The following is a 14131-nucleotide window of genomic DNA, read 5'->3' on the forward strand; positions in this document are numbered from 1 at the left end:
ACAAAGAGTTTCTCCATGTACGTCTCTGAGTAGGTGGCAAAATCTGGGACTTGAGCATGATTGTTTGTGGAAACCTGTTCAGCTTACTCAACTATCAAAGGATGAAAAGGAACAAGAAACCACATCTGAAATTTAAAAATTATTCCTTGAAAACACTCAAAGGAAAGTACTACATGGATCTATTAAAATTTGGGTTTCTTTCTAATGGAGATAAGAATGATTTCTTTCTAAAAAATATATATATCTTTTTATGTAGTTCAAAGATTGTTTGTTATGAACTCAGTGATTTATATGTAGAGAGACCTAGTACTAGGCTTCCATTTGAGGAAGGTGTAAACAAATTCTTTTCAGTCGTGACTTAGTTACTTCTTTCAAATGAGATTTGTTCATATTTATTTAAAGATTTTTGGTGTTATAGACTACTTGGTGACATGATACAAGATCATCACCTTGAAATATTCTCATGGTAGCAATAGGCATTATCTGATATTGATTTTTTTTCTTCAAAACATTTGTATAATAAATTATTTACTGTTTGCACATTGTCAGTTTTTAAATTGAGTTTTAGCTTTTTTTTCTTTTGGAATTTTAAACTTTCAAACCACTTGACTCTTCTATGGATTTCCTCTTACAGCCACAGTTGGCTAAAAGCTACTGTCCTGTGCCTTCAAACTAGCCTTCTGTTGCTACTGGTTTTGGATGTCAAGACTTAGATGTCAGTCAGTGGGTGAGAGTCACAAATTAATTGCAGATCTTACATTTCTAGCAGGACTTACACAGGAGTATCAGACACACCGCCAAGACCAGTAGGAGGATTATCACAGTAATCAATACAACGACACGTGTTCTGGAGCAACAGCTTTTACCTACAGATATACAGGAAAAAATAAAGATTAGAGGAACAGCTGGAAAAGAAGCCTTTTATCTTCATTCAAAGATGCCTTTTTCAGGCTCACACTGAGACAGCTCTTTCAAGTTAGGCAAAACCCTTTGGTGCTGTTCCTTCAGATATCTGTTCTTCTTGTGATAGGTACACTGTGGACACATTTTTTTTCTCTGTCACAGATGTTCAACCTCTGCCATGGCCTAGAATACTCTGTTAAATTCTGCTTCACTTGATACAAGAGTTAAGTGCTCACTGGGATCCTTATCTGCCCTCCCAAAATACTATGAAAGCAAAACCCAATCAATCTACCAGATAAAGGTCCTGCCATGTTACGCTCCTCAATAAAGCAAATTTTTCAGAGTTGACCTGTCTCCTCTTTCTGTTTTGATTGTTGTTTATGGACTTTTGTTCAGGATTTACTTCAAGGGGATCCTTGTGGTATTCCTTAGTCTGCCAACTCAGTGGGTACTGGCCGGGTGCTATAGAGCAGAAGCAGGTCCAAGAGGGTACAAATAATATGTTCAGTGGCTGACTGGACTCTTCAGACACTGAATTAAAACATAAAAGAGAGCGTTCCATCTCTTACTGCTTCACATATCTGCTAAAGTATTTACTTAGTCCTTCTACTATCTTTGAAGTTTATGGTGTCTGTGTGACAACTAGGATTTGAAAAACCAATTGAGGGTTTTGGTGATATTACCTCTCCTCTCTAAAGTAAACAGTTTTAGATAAATGAGGAAGCCATCCTGAATCTCCATCCTAACTGCAGTCAGGATCTGGTCTGTTCAGTCTGGTAACCTCATTCTCACACCTACTTGTGCATTACTATTTGAATTACTGAAATGCTAAGAGGCTGTCATACTTAATATTAAACTAGACTGATTTAAAACCAGTATTTGAAAGAAGGTGGCACAAAAGAAGAACTCTCTGCTGTCAGGTTTTCTGCCTGAGGAGGTTTGGTCAGGAAATTGTCGCACCCTGAAAACCTGTTGATTGCACTAATCAACAAATCTGTTTGATAGGTACAAATGATCTTAGTGATACACTAGTCCATGTGGTTACCAACAAGACTAGGAAGGGTGGAGAGAAGTTCTGGTGGCAAAGTGGAAGCTTGTAGGCAGGAAGTTGGTGACCAGGAATCCTAAGGAGGAAATTCCAGAAGTAGTCCCAGTACCCTATGCAGGACTGGAGGGAGAAGTGAAAAGACAACATTTTAACACCTGGCTGAGAAGGTGGGGTAAGGATCCATATTTCTGATTCTTCAGGAATTTGGGACAAATCTGGTGCAGACTGTCCAAACCCTCTGGAGGAACAGATTTCACCTTAACTGTAAGGGAGTCAAGCTGCTGGACATGACATATAGAAGGTTTTAAGTAACTTTTAAAATGAATAAGAGCAAGCTGGCAGGGGTTGAAAGTTGTAAGTAAGTAACTCTTAAAATGAGGAAAAGGAAGCTGACATAGGCTAAAGAGCAATTTAAGGTGATATTACCATTATGTGTGGCTTCAAAACCACTATGTCCTCAGGAAAAGGAAAGGTAGAAACAGTCAAGCAGAAGATGCAAAACTATAATTTAAATAAAACGTTAAGAAGCAGACCACAGCTGTGGCACATCTGCTTCTACATGTATACTAGAAGTCTAAAAAATAAGATGGGAAGACCTGGAATATCCCATCCTAGGCTAAAATACTGAGATGTCAGGTACCTGAAAACAGGTGGCTTCTGCCTTCTGAGATGCCCTCAGGTATCAGACAACTGCACAGACCTGGAAGATGTTACACAGGACTTCCAAGAACCTGTGGCCTTCTAGATCTGCATACTGAAGCCAGACCGAATGTCCTTCTGTTTCCCACATGGTTCTGGACACCTGTGGTTAGGTAACTGAACAGCGTCCCAGTATGCTGTGTATATGGGGAAGTGGTTAAAAGGAAGAGAGTCATCATAGTACTAGACTACAAAAGGAAAAGTGGGGTGCTAATAGGTAAAAGAGGGGAACTGCAGGAAGGAGAGGGCACTTATTAAAAAAAAGCTAAAAGGGATTGCTAAAAGTGAATGAAATCCTTACATTTCTATAAGACCATATATTATTGAAGGATAGCATCCTGGCAACACATGGCCAATACAAGGCACTTACTAAGAATGATCTGAGAACAGGCAAAAGGAAGTTGACACAGCTATTGGAAGCAGATTATTAAACAAAGAAAATAAAAAGTATCACAAACCCTGGGACATCAAGGATCATAGATAAGAAAAAACAATTAGACAGAAAAGAACTTGAGAAGAAAAAGCCTTCAACATGTGTTTTCAAACATGTGTTTCAAACACATGCTGTATTCAAACACATCAAGAGAAGGTACGTTGCTGGAAATCTGTAGGCCAATGGGTAGTAGGCTATCCAGGAAGCATTCAGAAGATAAGGTCATAGTAGAGAAGATAAATTAATCCCTTGTATCAGGATTGACTGAGTCAGAACTGGGTAGATCTTCCAAGGGCAGTTCCTTGTGAGGAACCACATGAACTCATATGCCACAAATTAAAAAACCGATATACTAACGAATTCCAAGAGACATTAAGTGTGAGATAGCTGGATTACTAATGCCATTTTGTACTCCCACTCTTAAAGCTACCTTTGCACCTGGACACTAGAAGGTAACAGATCTCATGTGAATTCAAAATAAAAAAAAAATTAAAATGTTCTAGAGGATATCGGTGAACTTCAGTTCTGCTGTCCTGACCACACAGTCACAGAATCATTTAGGTTGGAAGCGACCTTTTCAGATCACCTAGTCTAACTTCCTTGCTTAAGCAGCATCAGCTAGAGCAGGTTGCCCAAGACCATGCATAGTCAGGTTTTGAATATGTTCTAGGATGAAGACTCTACAACCTAACATGTTAGGAGTTATTCAGAAGGAAAGTGAACAAAAATAAGGGATGTTTTTTCTGCCACATGGTTTTATAAATCCATGATTCACCTCTACCTTCAATGGTGCATGCAGTTCTACTACCACTATTTCAAAAAGCATACATGAAAAGATTCAGAGAAGGGAAGCAGTAAATTATAGTGTAGACTAGGGGTCTGCAGTATGGAAAAGAGATTACTAAGAAGAAGCTTTGTCATAGTTATATAAAATCCTGAGTGTCATGGAGACCTTGGATAGCGTTTGGCTGCTTATTGTCTCTTTCGGGGAACATCAGCTGAAACTAATAGGTGGCCAGTTCAGAGTTAAAAAAATAAAAATGCATCTGTTCTTTGTGTGGTGTTAAAAAGAACTGTGGATCCCCTCATCAAAGGACATTATAGAAATCAGGGCTGTGTATAGAGCCAAGGGGAGACTGGGCAATCTTGTGGAAGATAAATCCACTGAGGGTATGTAAATAGAAACATCTGTCTCTGGAAGTCCCCAGTAGAAGAATCCATGTGAAAGGATTACAGGAAGGTATCACATATGCCTACCCTCTTCTTAGTCATCTCTAGTTGTTCACCTATGCCCACCGTTGGAGACAGGAGGCTGGGCTAGGTGGCTTCTTCAGTTTATCCTTGTGTTCCTATAGCAGTGAAGCCAACAAGTATTTAGTTGCATATAACACAACAAATCAACTGCCCCTTGCTCTGACTATGTAAAGCAGACAACTTTATCTTCCTTTCTTCCATATAGTTTTATATGACTGTATTTTTGGAAAATAAGGAACAGCCTCCTCTCCTCTCATTGTTGAAATGCATATTCAATTTAGCAGACAGCTAAAAACTCACCAGACAATGTGTAGCTAGCTGCAGCATTTGTATCTAGGGATTGCACTTTCACTTCTGCGTATATAGAACCTAAAACCAGTCACAAAGAAAAAAAAAAGAAAAAAATAATTAAAAAAAGAAAACAGAGAAAGTTGAGAAACAACTTAAATGGAACAAAAATGTCTGAAATTATGAGAAAAGCTAAACACATGACAGCAACTGACTCGTGACTGTGTTTAACTATGCCCAAATAATATTTCTGTCTATTGCATCCACACCTTAGAGGATTTACTATAAGCAGAAACAGATCTGGTTTATCTTCAGTGCAGACAATAACAGAGGAGACACAAGCACATGCACACGCATTTTAAGTCTGAACTGAAGTGGAAAAAAATGTCTAAGGTTATCTGATTGTCTTGTTCAATTCACATCCATTTGTGAACAGTGAGAATGGCTACAACATCAAAGCAAACCTGAGAACTGCACATCATGCTAAATTTGAAGGGGTTACTAGTTAATGACAAGACAGTGAGAAAAGTGAAAACTATTCTAACATCTGCAGATAATAAATACAAATTAGTGTGGAAGAAAGCATGTGGGGAAGGAAGGAAGAGCAGACACATAAAAGGGGGGTAGAAAGTAAGAAATATGATGTTGCAATTTTATAAAACATTTAAAGTCATCCTGATACACAGTACTGAGCCCCTTTGTTTCTATCACCATACAGAGTTACTGTGTTCTGTGAAATAAGTGCGTTCTTCTGGCTTATGGAATTAATTTCGTTCCTTTGTGAACACTGCATTTGATCCATAGAATCCACTACCAAAGAGAAAAGAAGCCAGAAGCCAGTGTTAGAGCTCTTTTCTGTAAGATATGCATAATCACTGGGAAATACCATGCATAAAATAAGTGAACACAGAGAAGAAAAGAATTTATAGGGGTTTTCCAGAAAGGTCCATGCAGAGAAACATTAAAAAATGCTATTAAAACTGTATAAAAACTATAAGTAGGAGTACATGGATTAAATTATAAGGAAAATGGGACTTTTAATCAGGTGGCATCTATTGTGAGTACCTGTCACTTTAGCCATGAAGTAATACATCGAAACAGGTGATAGAAACACTGTTTCTTGGGGCGTTAGAAACTGCAGCCATCTGAAAACAGGTACCAGAGAATCACATTTTATGCAAAAGACAAGCACAGGATGGCAAGAAATACTTGAAATAGAAAGAAAAGAAAAGAAAGAAAAGAAAGAAAGAAAAGAAATAGAAACTACTATTTCTGTCAAAGACATAGTAAGGTTAAAAAAAAAAAGGGAAGAAAAAAGAAAATGAAACATAGAGACAAAGTGTATGAAGCCTGTTATTTTAGGATGTAATTTTATGCAGATATAGTAAAACCAGTGCAAAAGTTTATGCAACAATTCTTAAAGAAAGATAACTTTTAGGTTAGAATTTTGCAAAGTCATTTATACTAAATCAAGCTAAATCTGTCCATGAAAGATTTTATGCTTGATTTATTAAACAAGTAGTTTGTACAGACAAAACCAGGAGGAAAAAAACCCAAAGCAATGTCTATTATGCTCAGCAAGCAGAAACAGGCTACGCACAGGACTGCTTTAGACAACAGAAACATTAGGCACTCAATCTCCTGATCAGTTTGCTACAGGAATTGGAGTCTCCTGCATGAGAACATGCCTGGTTCAGGGCCAGATGATGTTGAGCTATGGAATAATCTAAACTCATAGAAAGTACTCTTAATACCACACAAGAAACTCTCCCTCACAGTTGCACCTTAAATGAAAAGTAGACCTTATAACAACCCCCATTTTTTTGGTAAAAAACCTACATGGACACCCCACCTGCATGTTTTTCACAGCACTGACACTCACATTTCCTTTGTCCTCTTTGGTGCTCCATGGCACTCTTTCAAAATATGTGGGTAGGAGGCTGAAGAACACAAAGAAAGCTCAGTGCAGACTGATTGACCTACCTTGGACATCAGTGACCTTCTGCAGTCTGGGCCTGGTTGATTCAGTCAAGTTCAAGTCAGCATAAATGAGATTTTCTGTCATTCTCACTCCCCCTTCTTTTTTCCTCTTGCTGCTGTTTTTAAAATGGTACTCTGGACTGAAAACATCTCACAGCTCCCTCCCCTCTCTAACGTTCAGGAGGAAGTTCTTTTCCTGTCACACAGAAACTCGTCATGAGAAGGGAAACCTTCTTCTGATTGATCTTTTGATAGTAGCAGGTTAAATGTAAAGTCATGGCCTCAATGTGATCACCTTTGTTGTGAAGTGGTTCTGGCATTAGTATTTTGAGTTTACAAATCTTGTCACCCTGCATCCCCACTCCTTCGTATTTAGAAAAGACTGGTTTTATTACATGAAATGGAAAGTATAGAGATTTATAAGTCAGTCCCAGGAAGCAGAGTGAAGCTCTCAGGGTGGATCCACAGCACATCATGGGGAGCAGCCCTACGATAGTACAGCCTTCTGTCTGCCTTCAGATGGCAGACATCTGAAAGTATGATACATTTTCCCCTGATCCATGGAGAAACGTACTTAATGCTGCTGAAACAGGACCCTGCCATGCTTTGGGGCTCTGTCATGTGTCTGCAGCTCTGCTAAACCAGAACCAAGATGACTTGCTGTGTCCTGAGGAATGTGGGTTTTGTGCAACTCAGAAACGTGTTCTTCCCCTCTGTAGGTAACTTCTGATGGCAAATGGGGATTCACAAAATGAGATTGCTCCAGCCTGTTTCAGGAATGGTGAAGGGTGCTTAATATGTAAAGGTAGCAACTAGAATAGGTTAGTCTAAACAAGACAAGCCCTAGGCTTTCCAGGTTTTTAATTCCCACATGACTAATGCTTTCATAGAGCAGGAGGTGACAGCTATGTGGACATGGTGCTCTGAATCATTGTTAGAGGAAATATCCTTGCTCATAGCGATATTTACCAATTGAAAATGCCAGATTTAGCTTTTGTGCTGACAGCAGATGTAATCTGCCAGGAGAAGTCCAACCACCCAGCCTGAGCTGCTGGTTGACAGCAGGCTCAATGTGAGTCAGCAGCGTGTCCCAGCAGTCAAGAGGGCAAACCGCACGCTGTGATGCACCAAACACAGCAAAGCCAGACAGACAAAAGAGGGGATTATCCCACCGTATTCAGCATTGCTGGGGCCTCACCTTCAGCACTGTGTGCAGTTCTGGGACTGTCATGGTTTAACCCCAGATGGCAGCTAACCACCACACAGCTGCTCACTTGTTCCCACTACAGCAAGATGGGGAAGAGAGTCAGAAGAGTAAAACTGAGAAAACTTGTGGGTTGAGATAAAGGCAGTTTAATAGATAAAGCAAAAGCTGCACACGTAAGCAAAGCAAAACAAGGAATTCATTCACCACTTCCCATGGGCAGGCAGGTGTTCAGCCATCTCCAGGAGAGCAGGGCTCCATCATGTTGGTTGGAACTAGATGAACTTTAAGGTCCCTTCCAACCCAAACCATTCTGTGATTCTATGTGTAACAGTTACTTGTGAAGACAAACACGATCACTCTGAATGTCCCCCCCTTCCTCCTCTTCCTCTTCTTCTCCTCTTCTCTTCTCTTCTCTTCTCTTCTCTTCTCTTCTCTTCTCTTCTCTTCTCTTCTCTTCTCTTCTCTTCTCTTCTCTTCTCTTCTCTTCTCTTCTCTTCTCTTCTTCTCTTCTCTTCTCTTCTCTCTTCTCTTCTCTTCTCTTCTCTTCTCTTCTCTTCTCTTCTCTTCTCTTCTCTTCTCTTCTCTTCTCTTCTCTTCTCTTCTCTTCTCTTCTCTTCTCTTCTCTTCTCTTCTCTTCTCTTCTCTTCTCTTCTCTTCTCTTCTCTTCTCTTCTCTTCCCTTTTGTGCTTATTAAATACAAGGGAGCATGAATGTATGATTCAGTACTACCAACCTTGCTGTGACTTGGCTACACTGTGAGAAGGAATGTGATATATTCCGATAGGAATTTGAAGGAGAAAATTTTTAGTGAGAATTAAGATCATGTTACTAAGCAAAGCACAGTGTGCTCAGTATTGTGTGCTTTATTTGGGACATGGCTCTGGGTGTCTGGATGATTCTCTTGGAATATCATGGATTCTCTTCATGAGCTTGCTTTCAAGGCAAATATTTTTTTTTTCTGTTCATGCTTCAGTTTTAGACAAGATCATTATTAGGTAATAAATGTGTATCAGCCCAATGAGGAAGGAATCCATTCTGTGTGGTGAGCTACCCTCCTAATCACTTTGTTTTGTGCTGTTTGTGTTTAAACTCCAAGGATGTTTTCATTTGGTATACTAATCATTGTCAGAATAAGCAGACACTCTGCCTTGAAGATTGTGAGGAGATAATTTGTTGAAAAGTATCAGTGTGAAATTTGAAGCCTGGAAGAGTTAGTATGGCGACAAAGAACATAACTAAAATCATGTTTTATCTTCTAATTCTCATGTACACATTGGGAGAAAATATAAGAAAGGAGAGCAGCAAATGGTTTCACATTTGTAAAGTTGGAATTCAAAGGTTTGCTATATGACAGTGTCTAAGGTCTATTTTTCGGTAAACACCAAGTCATTGCCTCATTAGTTCCTGGCAACCAGCAGGTAAATTCCCTGCCATGCAGCCATTGATGGATATGGCAGGACTAGATTTAGAATCAATCGCATTATTTAATAACTAAGCAGCATGGTTTTCTATACTGACCGAGTACAGGGAATATGTAGATAGCTTCAGACTAGATAATGATTACTGAAATGATGGTAAGCAAGTACATGTAGTAGCCCATCTATGAAAGCTCTGGATTTAATAATTAATCAGCAGCTATTGAAGAGATGTATTCCTGTCTTTACTGCATCATAGTACATTGCTTTTCTGATTTAGAACAAACTATACTAGGAAGTAGTTTTTAAGAAAATAAAATAAATGTCAGTTCCCATTGAACCTATTTCTTCCAAAGGGACATAATTTTCTGTTATTTAAGTATTGTTCCATGTTCAGGGCCACCAGATATGGAATACCCTGCTAGCTGGTGGTAACTACAGAGACTTCTTCAGTGGGCCAGTGATCTGTCCTGATATTCTTCCCTTCATTTCCCATGCTCAGGGGCCAAGATAAGCCAAGCAAACACCAGCTGTGTGAGATAAAGAAGGGGAAGTGAAGCAGTTTCTTTAGTGGTTGATGACTCAGAAGCACATACTGCGGTCAAACGGAGATTTGCAGTGGCCCTCAGATGTGACAGTGAGAGATATCCAGAAATATTGTGACAAGCAGCCCGCTCTGGAATACTGATGTCTCTGATTAGTCCAGTCTCATTTCTCTGGAGTTCCTGGGGATGGAAGGAAAGAGGGAAAATAAAATTACATTATCTGTTTTTAAGTTAGAAGCCACTCTGGCATAACACTGTAAGTTTTGGATGCATTTTGGTCAGTTTTCTTGCTGTCTGGATGTGTGACTAGCCATCTCAGAGAAAATAAGTACATGGGTCTCCCCTCTGACAGCAGAGAATCTCTCTGAGAGAGAAGATGGAATTTTGATCCTTTCTCAATTTAAGAGATTTTTTCCCTAATTTACCTCTAAGATGAGTAGGTACCAGACTGATGCACTGAAATGCAGTCAGATAAGTAAAAGCCAGGAAGCTATGTTCCATGTATGTAGATTTTCTGGATCATCCGAACTCCCTTCGTATGCACATTGTCTGAGGGACCTTCAGCACTATTTTATTGCTCATTCTGTCAAAAATGCCCTGCCATGCCCTGCCACTAGGCACTGTTATATTATCAAGATGCAAGAGTGGTTTTTTCTCTTTGGAGAAGATATTTTAGCTTTTTTAGTTGAAAGTTGAGTGATGATTAAAAATGCCTTGGATGGTTACTTGCAACTGCAGTCTAAGAGACAGGACTTCATAATTTAGGCAATCCTTTTCAGTTCCTGTAGCCATGGATGAGGTATGAGTAGCTGGCGTTATCCAAAGTGTTGTCTCTATCTCTCAGCTGTGCTTTACTCTCAGAATATCAGAGCTAACTCCATTTCCCCAGCCACAGATTTGCTTAGAATGCTTAAAACCATTACTTACGTTAATGGTTTTAATCATTACTACTTGATCTGCCTCCTTGGCTGCTTTCTCTGCAATTCTGACAGTCTCATTGTCCCAGTCAACAAATTCCATGGCCATCATTCCTTCCGCTGCACTGGGGAGAGAGTAAGGGACAACGGGGAGGTGGAGAAAACAAATGATGAGAAGATGAGGAAGGAAGAAAAAAGAAAGGAAGAAGAAAAAAGATAAAGTGGAGGAAATTGTTAAAGTATCACAGTTGATAGATTCTTGCAACAAAGGAGCTCAACTTGACATGACTCGTCCCTATCAGCAACATTTTGTTTTCATTATCTTTTCCATTTACTGTTCTTCATAGCTACGTTTTGCTCTGCTATTTCCAGAAACATGTTGACTCAGGACTCACTCTGAGGCCTCCTGCTTCAGTACATGCGCAACATACAAAATGTCAGGGTAGCCCATACAACTGGAGATGTTGTTACGAGGGTAGTAGAAGAGGAATGTGAGACACATTTCATTCATGGTGCTTGGCCCACCCTGCAAAGACACAAGGATGACTTAGAGGTCTGCTGAGACATAACGAGGAGACTGTTTCTCCTCAGCAATGCACTCTTGTTCACAGCTATGGAGATCCTCTGTGGTGAAAAAAAAAAAAATAAAAAAAAAAAAGAATTTATTTTTTTGAGAGTTAGAAGCAGAGAATCAAAATATACTTTGACAAGAGTCTGATAAATAGTCTGCTCTGTGGTTTTATAACCTAAATCTACTTATCGTCTCCTTCAGGAAGACTACCATATTTGTATTTCAGTCTACAAGATCCCAAAATCTGAAATTTTGGGAAGTTCAACTAAAACATTTAGGGAATTAACTGAGTGTGCCATCCAGATCAGAATTTGGCATGAGCTCAACCAAATCAAACAGTATTGCTCTGTGTGAATACAAACTCTGTAATCCTCTTTAGGCTGAATCTTAGTTTCTTGTGCACATTTCTAAGTGCAATAACATAATTAACTCCTCTGCATGGCATATGCTCTAAAATAAGTTATGAAGCTTGAGTATGACAATAATTGTTTACATATTAAGTTCTGCAAAATGGACATCTGAATAAGAAGAACTAAAAAGAATGTCTTCATATTTTGAGAAGTTCAAATCAGATCCAGCTGCCAGATTAGATCAGCTTCTGTATTTGACTTCTGCCTGTCCACTACATCTGAATGCTGAATGACTGAAAACCAACTCAGCTGCAAGTTTTGCTACTTGCACTTGACATTGTGGGTAAGAGTATGGTATTGTATGCAAGATAGCTTTGGGTTCTGTTCGTAAGCATATAGTAGGCAGGTCTTGCTGGAGAGCTGGAGAGCAACTGTGCAAGGCATGCCTCAGGATGTCTATGATACTGTGTCTGACACAGGAAGCTTTTGCCAGGGCCATATATTCTTGGGGAAGAGAGATAGGTCTGCCCAAAAGATTTTAATTGTGAATAACTAATTTTAAAAGTGATGGAAGATTTGTAGATAGGAAAACAAACTCACAAAAGTAATCTCTGACCGATCCAGTGTCTGAAAGTTGCATTCAACCAGGATCTCATCCCCCTAAGGAACACAGTAGGTCACACCATCAGAGCCGTACAGGCAAAGCATGCAGCACAACCACTCACAACATGGGGAACCAGGAAACTGTGTGAAAACAACGGGCCGCAGCCTAAGGTGGGATGAAGGACAGAATATGTGGATGTGCTCTGACAGCTCTGGTGCTCACCACCTCCCCAGCCTGCCTGCCCGCCCACAGCTACATCGCAGGGGAGGAACATACCGGTTTGATTATGAGGATTTCCTTCATGTCCCGAATCTCCTGCAGTCTGAAGTCATACTTATTGTCCTCACAGAGTATACCCAGCTGCTTACCATTCCTGGGGAAGCCAAACAAGAGGAGAAAGTTGTAATGTTTCCAGGGAGGTATGTGAAATAACCAATTCCTGGATGAATTAAACAGAGTTGACAAAAATCCTCTCCAGAAATAGTGTCTGATGTCTTTTGTACCTTAACTCACAGCATGTATTTTCAGTGACAGTCAGTCCCAAAGGTACACCTGAAACTTCCCACCCAACCCTCTTTGGTCTGGAGTCCAAATATAGACTTTTTACATGTGAGTAATCATTATGCCTTGAAACTTTTGCCTTTCAGATAACAGTCTGAGATCTCAGAAGTAAGAACTTCAACACTTGCATTACAAAACACTGTCCTAAAAAAAAAAAAAGACTGTCTGAGCCTATCAGAGTAGAGTTGACAGGCTGTTTTGGACCTCCCTTGCAGATGCAGAAGGATCAAGTATGAAATCTTCCTTGCTATTTCTACAGTGCTTTGTGAGATTGCTTCCTAGGTGGTCTCTGTTCTGCTTGAGCACTGCTTCCCCATCCACATTACAGTGGATGCACACAGCAAGGTGCATCAAGGCATCCAGTCCACAAATTCTTGTGTTGTTCATGGCCAGACTGTCTCAGCAGCTGTCACACACCCTGCTTGCTTGTTGTAGTCACGCTTTGTGACTGCTGGCAGCTCTGAGTGGGTGAACTCATAGGCTCACACCATTGTCCAGCTACACCTTATAGCAAAATGGGTTCAGGAGGGAGGAACCTGGCTTGGAAGCCAGGCTTCACAAAAAAGACTAAGCAGGGAATATCATTCTCATTTACTCTAGCCCAAGAGGCAGGGACTGATCTTGTGGCACAGGCAGCAATACTGTGAGTTTGCTTCTCTTACCGGTACTGAGCAGCTTTCACTCCTCTGCCAGAAAGGTGGGTGTGAAGCAAGTAGGCAAAGACATGTAGATCCGGAACCAGCATCCCATTCATCTGCAGTTTGAAATGAAGTAGGTCAGAGTCTGGCAATCAGAGCTTAGCACTGTATTTCAGGCCTGCCCATCAGGTCAAAAGCTTGATGGAATTCATGTAATTGTCAGCTTAACCTTTTTTCTTTAAAAGGGAGGTTTAAGCCCATTTCCTCATGTAAGCTCCTACTGATTGAAAGATTGCTCTGAAAATTGCTCTTCTGGCTTTAAGTACTGTGGCATAGCTGTGTGAGTTTGTGCTATCTCGTGCTGGGTACTGCAAGCATAACTTGCTATCAAGTATGTTATAAACTAAGACAAGATACAGGTGAGGTAATAAGTTAAACATGCAGATACATGAACTGTAAGAAAGAGTAGATAACAGGAAGAGTAAAAGCAGAAATTGTAAGACTGATCAATGGGCTGTTAAAGAACCATCAAAACGTAAAGGTTAAAAGGTTCAAAGAAAATCTTTGAAAACTGGTGGAAAGAAGATAAACAAGATTACTTTAGGCCTCATAAGAGGGAGCAAACTTACGGGTTGTGCGAGGGGGACTGTGGGACTGTGTAAAACTTATGGGATGTTCTAAGTGCATCGCAGGAATGTGCAAAATTTATTGTGGAATG

At 40.0% G+C, this 14131-nt stretch overlaps 1 protein-coding gene across 1 annotated transcript in view; it reads right to left on the bottom strand.

Moving 5' to 3' along the window:
- Positions 1–9712: 9712 nt before the first annotated feature.
- The window catches only part of LOC104525036 (putative DBH-like monooxygenase protein 2), a 15386-nt gene continuing 10967 nt past the window's right edge, over positions 9713–14131 (bottom strand). Inside the window, exons 8-13 of the mRNA XM_029084979.1 lie at positions 13438–13529; positions 12491–12587; positions 12211–12270; positions 11085–11215; positions 10700–10814; positions 9713–9952 (exon numbers count right to left, since the gene is read on the bottom strand). Coding sequence (XP_028940812.1) covers positions 9713–9952; positions 10700–10814; positions 11085–11215; positions 12211–12270; positions 12491–12587; positions 13438–13529 — 735 coding nt within the window. The remainder of the gene's footprint in view (positions 9953–10699; positions 10815–11084; positions 11216–12210; positions 12271–12490; positions 12588–13437; positions 13530–14131) is intronic.

Source organism: Antrostomus carolinensis, unplaced genomic scaffold (assembly GCF_000700745.2).
Source record: "Antrostomus carolinensis isolate BGI_N321 unplaced genomic scaffold, ASM70074v2 scaffold7965, whole genome shotgun sequence".
Taxonomy (NCBI): Eukaryota; Metazoa; Chordata; class Aves; order Caprimulgiformes; family Caprimulgidae; genus Antrostomus; species Antrostomus carolinensis.